This window comes from Microchirus variegatus (genome assembly GCF_963457635.1).
Source record: "Microchirus variegatus genome assembly, chromosome: 1".
Lineage (NCBI taxonomy): Eukaryota > Metazoa > Chordata > Actinopteri > Pleuronectiformes > Soleidae > Microchirus > Microchirus variegatus.
The window spans coordinates 43,865,432-43,889,250 of NC_139802.1; the positions used below are offsets into that span (position 1 = coordinate 43,865,432).

The 23,819-nt window shown below is 41.3% G+C and overlaps 1 protein-coding gene across 1 annotated transcript in view; it reads left to right on the forward strand.

The window, feature by feature from the left end:
• Nucleotides 1-272: 272 nt before the first annotated feature.
• The window catches only part of LOC310944308 (transcription factor 4-like), a gene marked incomplete at its 3' end in the record, with an annotated part of 84,589 nt that continues 61,042 nt past the window's right edge, over nt 273-23,819 (forward strand). The window contains exons 1-2 of the mRNA XM_083910049.1: nt 273-374; nt 3,566-3,638. Coding sequence (XP_083766175.1) covers nt 300-374; nt 3,566-3,638 — 148 coding nt within the window. The 5' untranslated portion in view covers nt 273-299. The remainder of the gene's footprint in view (nt 375-3,565; nt 3,639-23,819) is intronic.

The following is a 23,819-nucleotide window of genomic DNA, read 5'->3' on the forward strand; positions in this document are numbered from 1 at the left end:
CGAGGATGAACGCGAACTAGATGTGACTGAGCTCGGAGAGATTCTTAATCTGGATTAATTTCGCTTTGGAGGGGAAAAAAAAGAAAAAGAAGAAGAAGAAGCAGGAGAAGGAGAGAGATCCGGGAGCGGCGCGTAAAAGAGCCGAGGTGTTCCTCCTCTCCTCTTTCCTCCTCTCCTCTCCTCCTCTCCTTCCCTCTCTCTCTCTCTCTCTTTGCCTCTGCCTCTCTTTCCTCCTCTTGTCTCCATGTTTTAGGTGCGTGTGTTTGTTTCTTTTCTTGGATTTTTCTGTTGTTGCTAAAATGCATCATCACCAGCAGCGGATGGCAGCTCTGGGAACGGACAAGGAGCTCAGTGACTTACTGGATTTCAGCGCGGTAAGAAGCAGTGTGTGTGTGTGCGTGTGCGTGTGTGTGTGTTTGTGATGATGATGATGATGATGATGATGACAGCAGCACTGTTTACATGCTTTAACATAAACCTAATGATTGTGATAAGACGAGAAGAAGCTGCTGCAGTTTCCTGCTGCTCATTATCAGCCACTTTGCGCACAAGTTTGCGCGTTAAAAACGTGGAGTAAGCGACGAAGAAAAGTCAGTCAGTGCAATAATGTTGTTGTTTTTGTTGTTTTATTTTATTTTCTCTCTGCGTGTGTGTGTGTGTGTGTGGAGAATTGTGATGCTGCATTAGTAATTTTGTTGTCTTATAGATGCGAAACAGCGATTTGAAAATGTTCCCAACATCCATGGTAGTATATCCTTCTTTGTTTTGATTTAAAAAGTCTGATTTTCATGTTGACAAATAATGTTTATATATCAATGAAGACATGTTTCTGTTTATATGAGTGTGTGTGTGTGTGTGTGTGTGTGTGGCTGCTGCTGCTCCGCGTCTCTCACACACTCGCTGTTTGAATCGTGAACCTGTCTGTCTGTCTGTCTACATGTCTGTGTGTCAGACAGACATGCGGCCGAAAACACCGTCATGTGTCCCTCTCTCTCCCCACACTCTCACTCTTCCTGCATCGGCACCTTAAATCCCCCGAACACGTGGTTTCAATGTAAAGTGAGTGTTTTTTTAAAGGGGATTCTGTGAGAGCTGAACTTGAACTGGACAGGAAGTGGTGTGTGTGTGTCTGTGTGTCTATGTGTGTGTGTGTGTGTCCCCTCCCTCATATGTTCTCTCCTCCTCCTCTCTGGGAGCAACTTTGGCCTCAAGAGGAGAATAAATAGATAAATAAATATATATATATATATATATATATATATATATTTTAAAAATAGAAACAATCCTTTATCTCCTGATACTTTTATTTTATATAATAGTAGTACAGACAATTCAAATCTTATTAAATGAACGTTAAACGAGGACTGTTGTGATTCATTGATGACAAATAAATAACCAGAATAATTCAATTATAACAGCATTTTATTAAAAAACTGCCAATACAGTGACTTTCAATATTATAGCACAGGTTATTATTGTTATTGTTATTATTAGACACAAGTGTTTAATTTGACAAATTTGCCTAAAGATAAATGTGTGAGTCCCACTCACATATCGTTTATATTATATGTGAATTAAATCGATTATTCAATGGGGGAAAAAAACGTGTGATTAAAATACACACAGGATTTTCCAATAATGCGACTCAAACACCTGTAGATAAAAAAATAATAATTATTCGCCATTTAAAACAATAGTTTATTGGAAAATATACACGTATAGATGCATATGCTCACTTTATATATCACGTTTTTGAAGATTTTATTTTGAAAGGTACCAAAACACACACAATAAAAGCACAAAGTGTGTGTATAATATGCTTATAACGCTTAGTGCAGCAGCAGGAACGCGATTTAATGTCACAGGAAATGTTATAAATCAACATTGTTAATCAAAAACCTTGTGCACCAACTCACTTTTATTATTGACACAATAATCAGGAACATCAGTGTATTATTGACAAATAACACGCAGTAAACAAAACCACTGCTGATCTTAAATTTAGTGACACACGTTTACTTTAAAGTCACTTTAACACAGTTTAAGGGACATTTATGCTAAAGAAACATGCAAATGTACAGAAGTTATGCTACACAAAGCGCTGTAGTCATACTTAAGGTCCATTTTATGAGTTTAAAGCCTAAAATAGTCACAATTTATTCAAATAATTAGCGACGGAATCCTATTAAAAGGCCTGTGTGTGTGTGAATGACACCATAGATGACGTTATTTCAGTATAAAATCACATTTTCTGCCGCTAGGAACAAATTAGTCAGTTTTTTTTTTTTAGGAAATGAACTCTTAAGGGTTGAACACACAATAACAACAATAATGTGGATTAATCGTTAAAACCCTCTTAAAAACTGGAGGGTGAGCACATCAATCTCTGACATATATCGTTCACTTTTCCTTTTAAAGTGGATTTTAAGCGAGTGTTTGTCGGCGACGCGAACGCGTGAGCGTGTGAACGTGCGAGATGACGATCACAGACGCGGTGTTTGCTTATGAATCGGGGTCAGACAGACGTGTCACTTTGATACTGACGCCGTACAGCAGGAGGCCTCGCTCTCCTCACTCTCTCTGTGTGTGTGTGTGTGTGTGTGTCTCTGACTTTATTTATTTATATATTTATGTGTTTATCTCCTCTTCCTGTAGATGTTGTAGAGCAGATGGCAACTGTAGAGACCTGATGACTCTCCTCCTCCTCCTGTGTTATATAGATTATATATAGATGTGATGAAGTAGATAGGAAGTGTTCTCCCTCCACAATAAAACCAACGTTTGGCCACAGGGTTTTGACCCTTCAGAATAAAACAACACACATACACATATAAAAAAAAATTCTCTACGCTTTTTCTGTCGTGTTATAGAAAACAAACTGTCAAAAAAAAAAAAAATCTCACTGTAAAACGGGTCATTTTTTCAAAGAAAACTAAAGTTTGTGTCACCGCACCAAACTCCATAGAGAAAACCGTCGTTTTTTTGCAAACTGCGACACAGGAGTTGGGTTAGGGGTTAGATCCACAGCTGCCTCCATTACTCAGTTCAGATGTTTCGTTCTGCATCATTCGGCATCGTTGGGATTATTGGGATTAAGCGCAGTGACAAAAAACGAGGCGGCAGTTACTGTGTCGATGTGAGCTAAAATCGACGATTTTCTCCATAGGGTTTGGCTTTTCTGTTGGGAAAAGTCTGTCAAACGGTGAAATAAAGTGACAAACGTGTGTTTTTAACACGTCGTAGACTTAAGCAAGAGTTTGTTTTATGAGATGAGCCTTTGTTTTTATTGTTTTGGTCCCCATTGGCAGCCATGTTTTCACTCACTGAGCCTTACATCCTCACTTTACAATTCAATTTAGTCACAAATCTCAGTAACTTAACTATTTCTTGTAAAACACGGCGTTTACGTTTGTAAAAACACACGCATTTCTTCACACAAACGTCGCGGTGGTATTTTGGAGTGAAGCTCTTCTGTGTGTAGCTGCAGTGATGATGACAATGATGATGATGATGGTTGTGTGTCTGTCTGCTCTCAGAGGTAATGTGTGCTCTGTTTGTCTCGTAGATGTTTTCCCCTCCCGTTAGCAGTGGAAAGAACGGACCGACCTCCCTGGGGAGCGGACATTTCTCCGGCTCAAGTACGTCAGCCTTCCTCCTCTTCCTCCTCCTCCTCCTCCTCTCACACCTGCTCGCTGCTGTGTGTTTTTTTTTTTTTTTTTTAATGCTTGCGGTTTGAATTTTCTTCATGTGGACACACACACACACACACAGATGCAGCTCTGTGGTTTTTTTTTTAAAGCTGTGTTGATCTTATTCATTTGCAGGACTTTGTGGTCGTTATTTCACTTTATTTGAAATGCGTGACTGCAAAAAAAAAAAAAAAACAAGGTTCACGTGATAAACATCACACCTTCTTAACTCTACAGTACGATTAAGGCTGTGTTTATAGTTTTATTTTCACCGTCGGACAAGGTTTTTGTCCGTTTCTGCCACTCTCTAAACCCGCTCGAGCTCCCACACCAAACCCCATGGAGAAAACCGGCGATTTTTAACCTCACGGCTCACAGCAGCTGTTGATCCGCTGCTGCAAAGTGACCACACGAGGCAGCAGCGGACCAGCAGCAGACCAGCAGCTCCTGTGTAACCGCGAGCTAAAAACGACGGTTTTCTCAATGGGGTTTGGCGCGGTGGCGTTTCCACTGTTTGTTGTTGGGACTGTTTTCTTTGGTGGAGTGAGACGCACTTTGTTGTTTTTTAAAGAAGACGACGACGTGTTTGTTTTTTCTGCTCCTGCGACGACTCGTTCCTGAAGGAGACGTCCTGTTTTTGTGATGGAGCTGCTTATTCTTTTCCTGTGTGTGTGTTGTCGTCTAACATGCAACATTTTGCCTTCACGTGTCGTCGGAGTCAGAATTTCTGTTATTTTTTGTGCGTCTTCATTGATTCAGTCATTCTGCTGACTCATCAGTCTGTGTCTCATTCATTCCTTCAGGTCATCAAAACATGACTCAGCCGGTTTTGTTGTTGTCGGTTGTTGTTGTTGTTGAGTGATGATCTGATCACATGGCGTTCAATCTCAACAAACATTTCGGAGTTTAAAAATAATCTCAATAATCTGCTTCCTGTGGGGCTTTTTACATGTTTAAATATAGCAGTATAGTGTGTGACGCCTCTGAGGGCAGTGAAACTCAGCCGGGCTTTTATTTTGAATGTAAAAGGAAGTGAATCAGTGAAGGTTTCAGGTTTCATTTTCACTGGGTTTTTCTTTTTAGTTATTTTTAACTTTTAAATAGAAAGTGATTTGCATGTTGCACATTGAAGATGGTTTCAATAATAGTTATTTCTTTAAAACCTGTCCATCTATAATCTCTATAATAATCTCTATATCTATAATACAATCTCTTTTATTATTTAACTTCTGTGCAATTAAAACAAACTTCTCCTCCTTCCTAATTTGGTTTCCTCTCCTTCCTCCCTTCCCTTCACCAGTTTCCCACTTCCTCCTTCCCTTTATTTCCTCCTTCAGTTCCTCCCTTGTTCTTTCCTCACCTTATTTCCTCCATCTTCCCTTTATTTCCTTTCCATCTTTGCTTCCTTCTTTTGTTTCCTCTCCTTCTTCCCTTTCTTACCGTACCTTTCCTTCTTTCTTCCCTCATCTCCTTTCTTTCCTTTCACCCCTATCCCACACTTCTTTCTTCCCTTCATTTCCTCTCTCCTCCTTTGGTTTCCCCTCTTTCCTCACCTCATTTCCTCCGTCTTTCCTTTCCCTTTCATCTTTGCTTCCTTCTTGTGTTTCCTCTCCTTCTTCCCGTACCTTTCCTTCTTTTTCCCCTCATCTCCTTCTTTCCTTCCTTTCAACCCATCCCACACTTCCTTCTTCCCTTCATTTCCTCTATCCTACTTCGGTTTTCCTTCTTTCCTCACCTTATTTCCGGTATCGTCATTCCTTTGTTCTTTCCATCTTTGCTTCCTTCTTTTGTTTCCTTTCCTTCTTCCCTTTCTTACCCATAATGTACCATTTGTTTCCTACTTTTTTCCCCTTATCTCATTTCCTTGCTTTCACCACTATCCCACACTTCCTCCTTCAGTTTCCCGTCTTTCCTCACCTCATTTCCTCCATCTTTCCTTCCTTTCCCTTCTATCTTTGCTTCCTTCTTTTGTTTCCTTGTCTCCTTTACTGAGGACACACACATACACACACAGTTTCTTCTTCGTTTCTTCCTCTAAACGACGTTTGGACGCCATTTTGTTCGTTGGCCGGGAAACAGAGAAGATGCAGAGTCATCGTCTTCTGTTTCATTGGTTTTTTGTTGTTGTTGTTGTTGTTGTTGTTTTTTGTTGTTTTTTGTTGTTGTTTTTTGGCGATGATGATGATGCCATGAATTTAAACCTTGAGACTGGCGAAGCTGGTGTTGAGCCTGTGACGGTCGTTTGCTACTCTGAACTCTGAGAATCTGCATTTTTGGAATTGTTTTGTCTTTTGACAGCGACGCACACACACACACACACTCTCACACACACACACACACACCCCGCTGTGGCGCTCTGCAGACCTCTGTGTTCTGATGAGCTCGGCGCTCGTTTGTGTGAATGCAGCTCATTAGAAAAGAAGCAGAGGAGCAGCAGGTTTCTAAAGAGAGGGGCGAGGACTCAGGAGTGTACGGTCGTGAGGTCATGTGGCTTTAAAAGCAATCGTGGAGACTTTTATTTTGAAGCAAGTGTCCGCGTGCCTCAAAATGTGTTTTTTATTTTGCTTATTTTAACCATAAAAGCACCAGAAAATGTAATTTTCCCAGAATAACTTTCGATATCTGGCAGTTATTTACAATTTACTGCACGTTAAAACAGTGTATTAACCATTTCAAGTGAAGGAAAACACGGTAGCTGCACATAAACACCAGATTTTGTGTGTTAAATTTGTAATTCCAACAGTATAATATTGTCTCTCTGCTGACAAAGTCGCAGATTCTCCGACTTCTTCCTGCAAAAGCGCGAGTGAAATTACCGTTACAACCACAACACGTTGACTTTGACGTGCAGAAACTGTTAGGATTTGTCCGATAGCGCAAATCGTTGCGTATTTACGACGATGCTAACGTGTCGTCTGGGCAAAGGGTTAAAACTATGCTATTAACGCGGAGCTTTTTGCGTCATTTCAATAGAAAACGACGGCTAGCTGCGTCGTCCCACATCGGCCGTGTACGGTCTTGCCTTCAAAATAAAAGCCTAGACATTTACACGTCGCGCCGCTGCCTTTTTTTTTACGTAACTGAAGCGTGAAAAGGTAAACTCGATGTTAGCGACGTCGGTCAAATTAACCGATCGAGAGATTATCGATCGTACGTCGTACAGTGGGTGAAGTTGTCGTACAAATACGACAGTTATCGTACGTCTGGTAGCACCGATTTGAACGTTGTCATCCTACGTTCTATCGTTTGTCCTTTAAAATTTGCAGTTTCACTGTCTTTTACTGTAAATTGACGCCGTTTACGACGTTTTTTGAGTTTCATCTTGACCTTTTTAACCGCGCATCACGTTAAAGAACGACTTCACGCTGATGTTAAAGTGCGTATGTGTTTGCTTTTTTAAAGATTTCTACTAAATTCAAGCTAACAGCGTCGCAAAAAAGCGTGAGAATCTTTAAATGACTCGCGATTGGTGTAGCAACCATTAATCCCCAGGGAAAGGTTAATTCCTCACCGTTATCCTGCGCCACCACCAGGATTTGTGTGGTAGTGACGCTGGAGGGTAAAATAGGTGGAAACCTCTTTATTTTTGCTTTAATTTAAAGTGAATATTAACAGTTTGTGGGTAGGAAGCAGGATTTAAGGAGGGGAAAAGAAAGGAGACCAATGAAGGGAGCAAGAAGGAGGGAAGAAGATGAGGAAACAAAAGAAGGAAGCGAGACAGAAGGGGAAGGAAGGGAAATGAGGAGGAAGGAGGGAGAGAAAGGAAGGAGAAAGTAATGGAGGGAAACAGGGAAAGCAAAATAAGTTTTTCCCTGAAACTTTTTTGAGAGATTTAAAGTTTTTAATGTTTAATGGATGTCTTCTCCTCCTTCTTCTCTTTCTTTAACATCTAAAGAGGAGGAGAAACGGTGAAGAGAGAGAGACAGAGAGAGAGAGAGAGAGAGAGAGAGACGGGGAGGTAAAACAGCAATAAAGACAGATTTCGGTGAAAAATGTGTTCCATTTACTCAAATACGTGTAAAAGCAGGATTTACATCAAAACACTGAGGTGTAAAAATAACGCGTTTATTCACGACGCTAAACCTGCTCCACGTTTGTCGTATTTTTGGCCATAAATTCACCTTTTTTTTTTTCTTTTTCTTTAATTTAAACGTACACACAAAAACACACCACATGATCCCTGACACGCTCCGCCCACACTCTGCCCACGCTCGTCACCAACCAGGAAGTGGATTATCTGTGTTTTTTAATTATTGGGAGACGGTGATTTTTGTTTTGTTTTGTTTGTTTTTATTTCGGGATCATCCCTGAAGAGATCACACACACACACACACACGTGTCAAACTGTGTGTGTGTGTGTGTGTGTGTGTGTGTCTAATCTCCTCCTGGATGAAGCCGGTGTCAAAAAAAAACCTTCACTGTCGTCGTCGTTCGTCTATTTCAGGTTTTTTTTGGCTGATTTTAGTGTTTTTTTGTCTCTTACAAACTCTGAGATCTGTGTGTGTGTGTGTGTGTGTGTGTGTGTGTGTGTCAGTCAAGGAGATGAGGAAACAAAGGAAGGAAGCTAAGATAGAAAGGACAGGAAGGAAAGACGATGTAGGAAATTAGGTGAGGAAATAAAGAACGAGAGAGGAAATGAAGATCGTGAAGAGAAGAAGGAAGTGTGGGTTAGTGGCGAAAGGAAGGAAAGGAGATGAGGAAACAAACGGCACATAATGGGTAAGAAAGGAAAGAAGGAGAGGAAACAAAAGAACAAGGGAAGGAAATCAGTGAAGGAGAAGAGGAAATCCAATCAAAACAACAGAAAACATTTTTTGAAGTTTTTCCCGAAACTTTTTTTGAGGTGAGGAAACAAAGGAGGAAAGTGGAGGAGAAGGGGAAGGATGAAAAACAATGGGAGGAGGGAAGGAAGGAAGAAGTGGTGAGGAAAGAGTGGAAACAAAAGGAGAGAGGGATTAAGAAGTGAAGGAGGGAACGAGGGGAAGGAAGAAGAGGGGGAAACAAAAGGAGGAAGCAGGAAATGAGGGGAAGGTGATGGAGGAAGTAAGGCGAGGAAAGGGAGTAGTTGAGAAGGAGGAAGGAAACGAAGGTAGGAGGAGACAATAGGACAGAAGGAAGGAGGAAAAGTTTGGGAAGAAGAAGATAGAGAACATGGGAAGAGGAAACAAGGAAACAAAAGGAGGAGAGGAATCAAGGAAGGGGAGAAAGGAAGAAGTCAAACTTTTAGTAACTTAAACTAACATTTTAAGGTGTCATAAAGGTTAAATAGTGTTTATATGTCCTCATCCCTCCTTCCTCCTCCTCCTCTTTCTTTAAAGTCTAAACAACACGTCGCGGAGCGTCACGCTAACGCTAACGTTAGCGCTGAGCTCTGAGCGATGTCGCGTCTGATTCTTCTTCCTCCGACTGCCAGAGATTATTAAGTCACAGAGAGAAGAGAGGGAGGGGAATAAGAAAGAAAGAAAGAGAGAAAAGAGAAGGGGAGGGGAAGCTTTCTTTAATAAACCCCCCCGCCCTCTCTCTCCCGTTTGATTTGATCCACTTGTACCGAGACAGATAACGCGCTCCAGCGACGCCCTCCCCCCCTCCACCTCCACCACCTCCACCCTCTTGTCTCTATTCAGTCAAATCTGCCTCCGTTCCGCCCGTCACTCAAAATAAAAAAAAAAAAACCTCCGACGTCTTTGAGGAGGTTTAAATCCTGGCCCTCCGCCTCCTCCGAGCAGCTTAAATTGTCTCGTTTCCCGTCAAAGCGGAGAAAAAAAAAACAACACACCGCCGTGCTCTTAATTGTGGCGGCGGATTAGGGATTAATAGGCGTTTTTTAAGCAAATAATGGCAAATATTATTAGCCCCATTTACTTTTCTAATGCTAATAATGACGCCGCTAATAATGGCAGTGATTTCAAGGTTAAAGTCTCTGAGAACTCGGTGTGTGTGTGTGTGTGTGTGTTTTTTTTTAACTAAAGCTCAGGAGATTAACGCGCCGCTTGCTCCATCGCGCCGACTCGCTACCGAGTCGCGGCTCCATATGTTTTCCCCAAAGATGACGACGCTGACACGAGCCAAGCCGCTCGGTTAAGATCACCGGGTTTGAGATCTGGAGAGAAAATTTAGTTTGTGGGACGATCGTCGTGCAGAATTTTGGTAGAATTTTGGTGTTTAACGGCGCTAACGCACGTTATCGCACGGTTTCCATGACGATTGACCGGAAAAAGACGCCCGTGACGTCACGCTGGTTATTTGTGAGCGCACAGACCGCTCCAGTTCGACTGTAAGCTAACGCTGACTGCGCTAATGCAGCTAACGGAGCTAACTGGCAAAGATTCTGGTGTGTCGCGGCACGTTAAAACATGACATCACACATGACGTCTTTTCAGTCAGTCATCATGGAAACCTGTCACGCGGTAACGTTGATTCGTTTCCACGACGACTGACCGTGAAAAAGACGCCCGTGACGTCATGTTTACGTGATTCCTGATTGTTGAGTGTCTAACGCTAAACTTTAAAAACAGAGGTACACATGCGCAGTACACGGGTACACTGGTTATTTGTTCGCGCTGCTGCTGATAAAGTGAGACAAACTTCCTGTTTTCGTTCGCTAAAGGCTTTTTAACAGTGACGTAAAGTCACAAACGTTGTTTTTAAGATGTCGTAGACTTGAATTATTGTGGATTTTATCAGTCAAGTCTTTCGTAAAGCGGCTAAAATCTGTTTTTCCTCGTGTTAGCGGCCAGAGCTAGCTTCCATGTTTTCAGGCTGGAACAAACACACTTAATACAACAACGACAACAAAAGATAACGTGTTGGTTTAAAAACTAACGAGATTAGCTAACATTTACTAACTATAATTATGTTAGCCTACGCTGTACGGTGTGGTTAGCGCTAATCAACATGTGTTAGCATGCTACACACTGAATTAGAGAAGAAGTCAAAGTTGATTTCTCTTTCTGATCGTGTGATTTACATTGTGATAAAAGGTCATGATGGTATTATTGATCAATAACGTAGTTCACATTACACCTGTTTACAATTATCATGCTATTATTGTCATTGTAAGCGCGCTAACGCAAGCTTGTTATGACATTATTTACTCTGTATTTTGATGAAACGACAGACTTCAAATGAGTTTTCCGATGAAAATGAGTGACATCTTTGCCTTTATGCGAAACCAAATTGCGTCTGGGGTTTATTTTGAAATCATCGAGCTATTACTGTCATTTCAAACATGCTAACACGCTGATATTATACTGTCATGTTTTCTTGATGAAACTCGACAAACAAACGGTGTTTAAATCAGTTTTCTGTTGAAAATGAGCGACACCTTTTGCCTTTTTATTTGCATTTTTACGTCAGCGTACCTACTAATGTGGCTAACGTAACGCTCTGAAGTTGGTATTTAGCCTTATTAGTCGCATTCACAGCGGCAACAATCTACTCGTTAGCATCGCTCCAATCAGGTGAAGGTGACTGAATACCCGGCCCCTCCCCCCCCCCCCGCGCCCTCCGTCTCCGCCCCCCCGTGGCGAACGCGACTCAGTTTTTTTGTCGTTGTTAAAACAGCGGTCCGTGTGTGACGTGGAGGAGGTGTCGTGCGGTGTGTGTTTTTTTTTTCTTCTTCTTCTCTCACACACCTGTTCGCTTGTACGCGGCCGGCGTCACCGAGACTAATTATCCGATCCTTTAAAGAAAAAAACACAAAAAAATAAAGAGACAGAAAACGTCAAACTAGCGCTGCCTTGCAATTACAGCCGCGCTCAAACACCTCTCAGCAACACACCGCACTCCAATTACACACACACACACACAACTTATTCTGGGAGGCGGCTGCGGCGTGTGTGTGTGTGTGTGTGTGTTAATGCTAGTATGTGCAAGGGTGTGACGAGCTAAATTGTTTTGGGGATTTTAACATTGAAAGGTGTGTGTTAATTGAATAGTTGAAGGTTTGGGAATCAAACTGCCTTGTTTTGTGTGTGTGTGTGTGTGTGTGTGTTTTCACCACTTGTCCACCTGCTCTTCCTCCTCGGCTTCCTTCCTTGTTTTTGTCTCCTTCCCTCGCCGCCTTGCGTTCCTCGTTCACTCGCACTTTCGCATGAAAACATCCTCCGCTTACGTCACGTCGCTCGTCGGTTTGTTTGTTTGTTGTTAGCTTCCCACGTTCCCTTGTTTTTGTTCCTGCTCTTATTCAACGTTTCCTGTCCTGCTTCCTTATTTACTGACCTCGTGCTCTCGTCTGACCTCGGTCCTAAGAAAACTCAAAATGTGTCATAAAAGTGAAAGTTTGAGTCGAACTTAATCCAGACTTGAGTTGGACTTGGTTTGTACTTGATTTAGACTTGATCTGGACTTGAGTTGGACTTAATTTGGACTTGATTTAGACTTGATCTGGACTTGAGTTGGACTTAATTTGGACTTGATTTAGACTTGATCTGGACTTGAGTTGGACTTAATTTGGACTTGATTTAGACTTGATCTGGACTAGAGTTGGACTTGGTTTGAACTTGATCTGGACTAGAATTGGATTTGATTTAGACTTGATCTGGACTTGAGTTTGACTTAATTTGGACTTAAATTTAGACTTGGTTTGTACTTGAGTTGGACTTAATTTGGACTTGATTTAGACTTGATCTGGACTAGAATTGGACTTGATTTAGACTTAATTTGGACTTGATCTGGCCTTGATTTGGACTTGATCTGGATTTAATTTGAACTTGATCTGGACTAGAGTTGGACTTGGTTTGAACTTGATCTGGACTAGAATTGGACTTGATTTAGACTTGATCTGGACTAGAGTTGGACTTAATTTGGACTTGATCTGGACTAGAATTGGACTTGATTTGGATTTGATCTGGAATAGAATTGGACTTGAGTTGGATTTGATTTGGACCTGATCTGGACTAAAGTTGGACTTAATTTGGATTTGAGTTGGACTTGAGTTGGACTTAATTAGGACTTGATCTGGACTTGAGTTGGACTTAATTTGGAGAAAAAAATGAAATATGTGCATTTAGCACGGTTTATTTTGAAAATCCTGGCCCTTACATAGTGCATATATCAGTGTTTCATGTCTGTTTTTGTTCGTCCTCAAAATCCTCCATCTTAAAGTTGAATGTGTGCGTGTAGTGTTTAGATTTGTCTTGTATTTCAGTGCATTTATACATAATATATATATATATATATATATAGATATATATCTATCTATATGATATGTGTGTGTGTTGAGTGTGTTTTTGTCGTACGTGATCAGCGAACTAATGTGACGCGAGGCGACTAACTTGTCAGAGACACAGTGAACCTTCACACCGCAGAGATCAGCAGGTTAAACCATCTGTGTCAGAGCGAGGGGGGGGCAGCGGAGGGGAGGCAGAGCAATGGTTCGACCCAGCTTTTGTTTTAGTCTGAGTCGTTGGCAGCGCTGCCACACACGCAGTGGCACTGCCAAGTCCCTCTGTGTGTGTGTGTGTGTGTGTGTGGGGGGGGGGGTAATTTTTTTCCACATACCCCCCCTTCCTTTTCCACACACACACACACACACACACACACACAGAAACTGTAAATTGTCTGGAACACCCCAGTGCCATCTGGTCTTGTGACAGGCCAGACACTGTGTGTGTGTGTGTGTGTGTGTGTGTGTGTGTGTGTGTGTGTGTGTGTGTGTGTGTGTGTGTGTGTGTGTGTGTGTGTGTGTGTGTGTGTGTGTGTGTGTGTGTGTGTGTGTGTGTGTGTGTGTGTGTGTGTGTGTGTGTGTGTGTGTGTTTCTTTACTCATCTATGAACTCGTACATTTATCTTTATATATTTTTTTCTTCACTGATGATGTTTCATGAGCCTCGTCCCTGCAGCAGGTCCTGACCTCTGACCTCCGTGACCTCTGTGACCTCTGATTTGTCTCCAGAGGTTTTGTTTTGATTGAGTCCAGTAGTTACAAATATAGTGTGTGTGTGTGTGTGACAGAGAGAGAGACATGTGGGTTGACCTGAAGAGACCACACCACTTCTTCCTCATTGGCTAAAGAACATCTGGCTGTGTGTGTGTGTGTGTGTGTGTGTGTGTGTGTGTGTGCTCACATTCCACACTGTCAGGCCTCTGAATAGTTAGAACTCTTCTCTCCAAACATCTCTCTCTCTCTCTCTCTTCCTGTCTCTGTTCTTTTCTTTCTTGACATTCATTCATTGCATCATATCAAACGGACTTGTTTAGACTTGATCTGGGCTTGATTTTCACTAGTTCTGGACTTGACTTGGACTGACTTGAACTTAATTTAGACTTTATCTGGACTTGAGTTGACTGTAATTGGACTTGACTTAGACTTGATCTATACTTGACTTGATCAAGTCCAGATAAGTCTATATCATAGTCTATATAGATTAAAGACTTGATTTGGACTTGACTCAGAATTGATATGGCTTTGATCTGGACTTGTGTTGGACTCCACTTGGACTTGAGCTTGATCTAGACTTGATCTAGACTTGATTTAGACTAATCTGGACTTGAGTTGGACTTAATCTTGATTTGATTTTTAATTTACCTGGACTTGAGTTGACTGCACTTGGACTTGACCTAGACTTGATCTGGACTTGACTTAGGCTTGATCTAGACTTATCTGGACTTGATTAAAGACTTGATCTGGACTTGACTCGGCATTGATATGAATTTGATCTGGATTTGTGTTGGACTCTACTTGGACTTGAACTTGATCTAGACTTGATTTCGACTAATCTGGACCTAATCTGGACTTGAGTTGGACTTAATCTGGACTAGATTTTTAATTTATCTGGCCTTGAGTTGACTCTACTTGGACTTGATTTAGGCTTGATGTGGATTTGACTTAGGCTTGATCTGGACTTGAGTTGGACTCTACTTGGACTTGAACCTGATTTAGACTTGATCTGGGCTTAGTATGAACTAGATTTGGACTTCACTTAGACTTGATCTGGGCTTAATCTGAACTCGACTTGGACCAGAATGAGTAGAAGTCGACTAAATTATTGTTCCCACCAGATTCCCCTCATGTTGTGGATTGGATTCTGCATCAGGATGAGGTTAAGATGAAGCCCATGAAATTAGCATCGCGATTCAGACGTTTAGATTGAGGTTTTATAGAAACCAGAGCCACATAAGAACCAGGTTTTGAGGTTTTTTTGTAAGTGTGTTTCCAGTGAAGCTTGTATTGAAACATCATCTCCTGAAGAATCTTTGTAAACATTGGTGTTTGGACTTGGATCCGTCTCGTGTTTTTTTTTGTAAACTGGCTGCGGATGCGAGCGCCATCAGTGAATGTTAATTGAAAAAGTTGCTGTTGTGTATTCAAGGTTGTTTGTCTTCTTTGACAGCTTAGTGTTTCGCAGTAACTCCAGGCTCAAACCTTCACTTTCTCCGCCTGTGGTTAAGAGGATGCTAAAAAGGACATTTGTTGTTTTCCTCCCCCTCGACTTTTCCTCTTTTCTCTCATTTTCCGGCCTGCTGCCTGTTGGATGGCCATCCTTTGACAGCTTGAAGCCATTTGAAGGACCAATTATCCAATAAATGTGGCTTTATGAAGTTGTTTCCCTGCTGCTGTGTTCTTGGAAGGCAGAGGTATATATCAACAAGATTTACTGCGCTGCAGCTTTAAACCAAATAACTGCCATTTGGGAGGATGCGACACCTTCTCCTGCACAACAAACATTTGCATTAATGTGCTTTATTACCTCGGCTGACTACGTTAGCAAAAAAAAAAAAAAAAAAAAAACCCCAGAGTAAGTGATTGTCGAGGCGGGGAGAGAAGATGTGATCCTCAAACGGAGAGAGATTTCACGCTCTGTTAGTCGACGGTGTTCTGGAGAATCAGGGTGATTCAGATCTCTTGTGAGTGAGGGAGATCTGGATCACTGATCACAAAGGTTTAAGATGGTGCTGAGATCAGGACTCTACGTGGTTTTGGACCTTGTTTACCAGCAGATACAGCTGGGTATTATCGATGTGTTTGGGCTTCAGTGCTAATTCGTGCTTTTTAAATGCAGTTCTTTAGCTGTAGCTGTTGGCTCTCGGTCAAACAGTTATTGGCTCACTGAAGCTAACTGGACTTGATTTGGACTCTAACTGGACTTGATAAATACTTGATTGGTTGTCTTGATTGATGGTCTGGACTTCACTTGATTTTGGCCTGATCTGGACTTGATTTGGACTCTAATAGGACTTGACAAAGACTTGATCAGGGCTTAGTTTGGATGCTGCATGTGTTTTTGCTTCCAGTTTTTACGCACCATAAATTTCCCAGTTCCTAGTTGGACATTTCAAATGGAACGCGCCTCCCTCAACTCGGAAAGTCAGCGCAACTTCTTAAAACCCCTGACATAGTATTTCCAAAAATGGCTGCCACTCAGTAGTCAATAGGGCCTTGCTAACAATTGCTAACATTGGCTAGCCAGAAATACGTTTGCCTCCATGTTTTTTTTTCACCTGACTTCCCTGAACTGAAACGCGATCAACTTTGGAGTTGGACTTAATTTGGACTTGATTTAGACTTTATTTGGACTTGAGTTGGACATGATTTGGACTTGGTTTGGACTTGATCTGGACTAGAGTTGGACTTGATTTAGACTTTATTTGGACTTGAGTTGGACATGATTTGGACTTGGTTTGGACTTGATCTGGACATGATTTAGAATGTTGGACTTAATTTGGACTTGAGTTGGACTTAATTTGGACTTGATTTAAACTTGATCTGGACTTGAGTTGTGCTTAATTTGGACTTGATCTGGAGTTAGTTTGGAATTATCTGGACTTTAGTTGGACTTGATATGTAGTTTAAAGAAAAAAAAAGAAATATATTTCATATTAGAGTTAACGCCAATCCCGGGTTTCCGACTTCCGACTTCCACTGTATATGGAACATAAATACCGATATTTCACATCGAGTGACAACACATTGATCTGCATGAAGTTTGATACCTAGCCGCAATAGTATCGTAAATCGTAGTACTGTCTCTGGAGATGCGATCTTCACGTCCGTTCTTTACCTTATTGTGTTGTTCTGTATTAAGGGTTGTTTGTGAATAGTCTTCACAGTCATCGCCGAGGGGTTTTAGAGTAGAAATCTTGGGTTTCTGAAGGAACCATTAGACAAATATTGTGATGTATCTCTATGTGATTATCATATAGTTAATTAATTATTGTGTTATAACATCTACGCCAACCCTCTGGACATGTATCGTTAAGTTAATCTGTGGTTTTTCTACTACGATTATTTACATAACCTCCCTCAGAAATGTCCCCGCAGAGTCTGACGGTAAAAAACAAACACATCTTCCACGTTCCTTCAGCTCCTTCACCTGTGAGCTTTCGCCTGTTGTTTACTGCGTTTGTTTTTTTTCCCCCTCAAACACTTCACCAGCTGCTCGTTGAGTCCGTCCATCCCATTACTTTCCTCCTGAGCTCAACACAGAACAGCTGATTAAATATATGTACGTTCAGGATGTTCACACACAGTATATAATAAGGCTCTATTGTCTCTGGGCGCGGCCACAGGGTTTTTACGTACTTTGGGCCGGACCGAGGAAGCAGAACTAATTACTTCAGTGACTGTGGAGGTGAGATCAGGACTCTGTCAGTGTGTGTGTGTGTGTGTTCAGTGGAACTTTGATTGAGACCACCTTGTTGACCTAAATTAATCACTCTTAGCGCCTCTCCGGTTTGAAGGTATCGCCCGGCGTTTTCGGGAGGCGGCGGGGAATCTGGAACAAATCTCGGTAAATTATTTGCGACGAGTTACGGCCATGTTTTCAGGAAAGCGGCCGCCGCTCGATCCACTTTCCCCCCCGCTTTCCCTCGTTTCCTCAATAAACGAGTTTCCTTCTGTGAGGATGCAGTTTGAGCAGACTCTTAAAGTCACAGTGAGGAGTGAAAACATGTGTTCACAAGAGCGCTAATGCACAAAATAGTGTCAAGATTAGCTCACAGCTCAATAAATTGGACAATTTATTGACATATTGTTCTACATGTTCTTAGTTTGCATAATTATTGCCAATATAGTGCATTTAAGTTGCACTTAAAAGTGTTAATAATGTTCCAGTTAAGAGTCACAAGTTTATTGACTCAAGTAGCTCACTAGCTTAGCTATATTTCTAACATGAAAAATGTAGTGTAAGTGTACTTCTTCAAGTGTAATGCTATTAGCCATTAGCGTGTTTGTTTTACTATCACTGTTTTAATCACATCCTCTGGTTTTGCTTCTGTGGTTCAGCCACACTGACTGTTTACATTAGCTTACTCGTCTACAAACCTAGCTATAATGCTAACGCTAAAAGCAGAATAGCTGGGTAAACGTTATTTTACCTTTTAGATACATCATGTTGTACACACAGTACTGTCCTATGGACATGTTGCTCCAGTGTTTTTATGTATGAAATGCAGCGTAATGTGTATGAAGTGGACTAGATTAGCTCGTTAGTTGGCAAGCTAGCTAACATAGTACTATGTTAGTGCTGCGCGGTATGACCAAAAATGGACATGATGCGCCAGTGTTTTTATATATGAAATACTGCGTAATATGTGTATTCAGTAGACTAGATTAGCTCGCTAGTTGGCAGGCTAGCTATCATGCTAACATTAACCACCAAATATCCTGTGGAAACTGGAATGTAGTGACTAGTGCTGGGTTTTGTGTATGTTGACGTCACTGTATACATTCTTTTTGCGTGTTTTCTAATTCCTTAAATTACTACCACAGTTATTTCTTCAGCTAAGCTATTAGCATGTGTGGTACAGCAGTGAAACGGGTCCCCTCCTCGTTTTTACGTATACAGGTCTTGCAAGATAGTATTTTAACGTTGTTGCTAATGGTGCTACTGAAAGAGATCAATATTTTCTCAGGTGGTACTTGCTATAAAAACTTCGAGAGCCGCTGATCAAAGCTAATCTCACAACAAACACACCGTCTTCTTCCCTGTGTGTGTGTGGAAAACAGCCAAACTGAACAGGCGCCCGCTATGGTCTGTTGGATCATTATAATCCGACAACTCTTCTAAATATTCCCGAATCCGTTCCCGTCTTTTAAAGGCTTTGTACGCGCGTTGTACGACGACGACGACGTCTGCAGGTGCAGAGAGTTCTCCACGTACGTTCACGTGTTCCCTCGCGGTGGATTCAGTCGCCCGGAGCTAAAGCAAACGTACGTATACGCAGACGACGTGTGCGTGTCATCGTCGGTGTCTTTTGGCAGCTTTTCTGAAAGAATGTAACCTGACACTCACTCACAGGCATTCCCACACTGCCTCGCTCTCTCTCTCTCAGATGTGAGCCTTTTGTCTGCCCTCAACCCCCTTTTTCTTTTTTTTTTTTTCCTTCCTCCGTCGTTGCAGGTGTTCATCATGAGGCAATAAAACAAGTAGTGACTGTTCTCAAACCTGAACGCGGCCCACGCTCCTGCGGCAGCAGACCCTCCATACCCTCACTGCTGCTCCACATTTACTCAGCTCTTTCTAATTTGTAGCTCTGCATGTGTGTGTGTGTGTGTGTGTGTGTGTGTTAGAATGTGTGTGTGTGTGTGTGAGAAGTGGCAGCCATGTTGCATAAATCCTACGTTATGGCCTTCAACACAAGCCTCCTTTGTCCCGTCTGTAAAGCTTCTCATCAAGTTTTTTTATCTTTATTCATTTGGTTTAAAATATACTAACACGTGAATTTTTTGCTCATATTGAGAGAATGAAGAAAAAACACGAGCAAAAAAAATTGCGTAAATTTGGTTTATCACACAAATTACGTAAGTTAACACGGGCCCGGGATACTTCCTTGAGGTACGCACATACAGCAAATTTGGCAGAATGTCAACACTAACAAACGTTTTGTGGCTCCACGTTATTTGAATTTTTGACTGTTTAAAAACATTTTTTACTTGCGTGAATACAGCAAAAAAGCTAATCCTACGTCATGGCCTTCAACGCAAGCCTCTTTTGTCCCGTCTGTAAAGGTTCTCGTAAAGATTTATCTGCCTTAATTTGGTTTAAAAAGTGCAGTCATGCAATATTGATACAGTGAAGAAAACAAACAAACAAACAAAAACGTCACATTTTCGCGTACGTTTGGTTTATCGCACAAGTAAAGCGTCCCGTCTGTAAAGCTTCTCATCAAGTTTTTTTCTTTCTTTATTTGGTTTAAAATATACAGGCACATGCATGCATTTTTTTGCTCATATTGAGAGTGAAGAAAAAACGCAAACAAAAAAATTGCGTAAATTTGGTTTATCGCACAAATTACGTGAGTAAACACGGGCCCAAGATACTTCCTTGAGGTACGCACATACAGCAAATTTGGCAGAATGTCAACACTAACTTTTTGTGGCTCCACGTTATTCGAATTTTTGACTGTAAATAAATGAATAAAATGCGTGAATACAGCAAAAAAGCTAATTGTACGTCATGGCCTTCAGGCCTTCAACACAAGCCTCTTTTGTCCCGTCTGTAAAGCTTCTCTGCCTTTATTTGGTTCAAAAAATGCAGTCATGCAATATTTTTCGCGTACGTTTGGTTTATCGTACAAGTAACGTAAGTAAACTTGGGCCCGGGATACTTCCTTGAGGTACTCGCATACATCAAATTGGGGAGAATATCAACACTAGCTAACGTTTCAGGTTATGTGAATTTTTGACCGTTTAAAAAAAATTCAACTTGCGCGATTACAGCAGAAATGCTAGTTTTAGGTCGTCAATATTGTATTTGCTGTGCAGCCGGTAAGATAGTGTTCTGGACAGGATGTTTGCTTGAAATGGAGTAATAGCGGCAAAAAATATGTAAAATTGTATATATTATTAATTCTTAATGTGATTTTAAATGCATAATTCAGGATAAATGTCATGTAACGCTGTTCCTCTTCAGTGTTGCGGACATTTGTAATGTTTCTGAAGAACATGAATTTAAGAAACGATAATCTATAAAACTCTACAAATATAGATTAAAACTGAGAACAGAAGCATTTCCTCAGAAACCTACAGTGATTATTTGTCATTTGTGATCATTTGTCAAGAGTCAGAATTGAACTGTTTTCACTGTGACTCTGTTTTTATGTCTTAGCTCGTGAGTGTATGTGTGTGTGTGTGTGTGTGTGTGTGTTAGCGAGCTAAATGAATGCAGCTTTTGTTCAGCGCGCTCATTTGTATTTTTCCTGTGTGTGTGTGTGTGTGTGTGTGTGTGTGTGTGTGTGTGTGTGTGTGTGGACCAGGCCGTGGTTCTCTTAACAGTAATAATGTGAAATGTGAAGCAGCAGGTTCTGTTCTCTGTTAACATAATGACCACATTTATGGACTCCGACAGCCACACACACACAAACGCACAAAACACTGACACACACTCAATCTTAGACCCTGTTTTGTCATCACACACACACACAACTGTGAAATGGACTAGTTTAGCTTTCTGGGTAGTGAGCTGAGCTAACTAAATTAGCTTACTTGTGAGCGAATATAGGTGTCTTCTTTATATAAAATCAACAAGATTAGCTTGCATGGTGGTGAAGTTAGCTAAATTCTGTTTATAAACATTGATGAGATCAGCTTGCTTTTTAGCAAACCTAGCTAATTTAACTTCTAATTTCTGTCTACTGTACATTAGCTTGCTTGTAACTAACTGCTTTCTATGAAATGAAGATTAGCTTGTTTATAACTTCTGTCTATAAAAGGGATGAGATTGGCTCAGTAGTTTGCTCTATCAAATGCACAAGCATGCAAAGATTAGCTTGCTAGTCAGTAAACGTATAACTTCTGTCTAAAATTGGGTAGATTAGCTTCTGAGTAAGTATAGGTCACTTATTTATTTAGTATGAACAAGATTAGCTTGCATATGGTGGTGAACTTGGCTAACTTCTGTCGATAAAAGGGACGAGATTAGCTCGGTAGTTAGCAAACCTTTGCTGACTTTACTATATCACATGGACTAGATTAGCTTGCTAGGTAGTGAACCCAACTTACTTCTGTCTAAACGGATGCAACTGCTTTATACACAATGAAAAGGTTAGCTTGTTATCGGTGAATTATTAGCTACTATCTGTCTACAAAAGGGACAACATTAGCTTGTTAAAGAACCTAGCAAACTTTTTGCAAACCTCTTTGAAATAAACTAGATTAGTTTAGCTTGCTTGTGAGTGAATAAAGGAAACATATTTGTTTAATATGACCAATACTATCTTGCTATTTTAAATATTATAAGCTACTTTCTGTCTATAATATGGATTAGATTAGCTTGCCGGGTAGCTAGTTGTGTGGAAACTGTTTTGACTGGAGCGAACCAGTCGGTGCAAAACAGATGTTTTCTAATTAAAAGATTCTCCAGGTGTTTGTGTAACATTTTCACAGTCAGTATCTTGTCGTCCTTGGATCGTGTCTGATACGATAAGGTCGAAAATGAATGAGTGAGTTTGTTTTGTTTGTTTTTTTACATCAGGAAGCTGAATCGCACAGCGCTGATATGATATGAACGAGTGTTTGAATGAAAGGATGATTGTCTGAACCTGAGGGAGAACCGTGGTCTTCCTGTCGTCCAGAACATGTTCTCCAGCCTCTGTGATGGCTTCATCTGTGCTGATCTCTGATCTCCGAGCTCTGAGCGTGTCGAGCGCTGACGTCCGTGACAGCTTAAGTGTTATGAAGGAGCGACTGTTTCGTTTAATCTACGCTAGACCAAATAGTTTTGGAATTAACCTTTTTTGAAGAAGAAGAAGAACTTGACAGGACAAAGAAAGTGTCAGGGAAAACTGGCAGGTGAACTGTGATGAGATGTTGGTACTTCACACACACACACACACACACACACACACACACACACACACACACACACACACACACGGACATGCTTTAATGTGTTTAGAGGGAGCAGTGGAGCTTTCCTCTGCGTGCCCAGACATGTATTATGTGGTTTTCAAAGGGGAAGCCTTCACTTTAGTGTGTGTTCGTGTGTGTGCGTGTGTGTGTGTGTGTGTGTTTGCGTGCAAGTGGGTGTTTTCTTGACATCAATGCAGTTATGGAGTGTCGTGACTTTTGACTCCACACACACACACTCACACACACACTCTGAGGTCTGTGAGGCCTGTTCTTAGTCAAGTGTCACACTCTGCCCGTCTGACATCTGGTCCCTGAAACCTCTGGAGTCCCTGGTGGGTGTGTGTGTGTGTGTCTGCCTGTGTGTGTGTGTGTTGTGTGTGATTAACTAACCCCCCGTCCCCCGTTTGTGTGACAGTTCTTCGCCAATACACTTGTACTTATCGTAAACCGACCCCCCCCCCCCCCCCCTCCTGCACGCGACGCATCGTCGTCGTCGTCTGCATGATCGCGAGAAAACCTCGCCGCAGCGTTTTGGATTTGAAGTGTTTAGACACAAAAAGTGTCCGTCGTCTCATGGTCGCTAAGACAAATCTGAAAGTCCAGCGTGTTTGTGCTGCAAGGTGTTCTCTGTGTAAAGTAGCCCTTGCTTCTGTTTCTAATTTTTGCTTAGTTCACACTTCAAAATCTGTATTTTTTTAAGCACGTTTTGGTCCAATTTTATAAATAATACACACAGTATTGTCCTCCTGGTGTCTGTGGACACGTTGCTATCATGTTTTTATTCTGTGAAACAGTGTTTGACTTGGATACGGTTGCTAAAGATCAATCCTAGCACTTTAAGGCTAATGCTAATGCTAACGTTAGCGACCGTTATCTGATTTTAGAAGTTCTTCACTGAACTTAGGTGTGATGCCATTGCCGAGTTCCAAGCTCCGAACGCTGAGGCAACTGGAATAACACCATATTTCTAATTAAAATTTAATTTTTACGATACCACCGTCGGTAGCATAATTATCGTGTTTGGGCTTTATGCTAAAGTACATTTATACGCTACTATGCTGATATGTGTTCTCAAAATCCAGAAATTGTGATTTAATTGCGTACAAGTTTTGGCGACCTTTGTTTCTAAAGCTTGAGGTTTTAGTTGTTTAGCGTTATCTGCGTCTCGGAAAAATATTGAATTCCTACACAACCTGAGCTATTTCTCACCTTCATTTCATAAGAAACGCATATTCACCGAACGAAAACAATGTTACCTATGAAGTTGTCAGCTGTTGGTGATGCTGTTAGCATAAATTAAGAAAAATTAGCTCGATCGTCGATTTTAGCCGGTGGAGACAC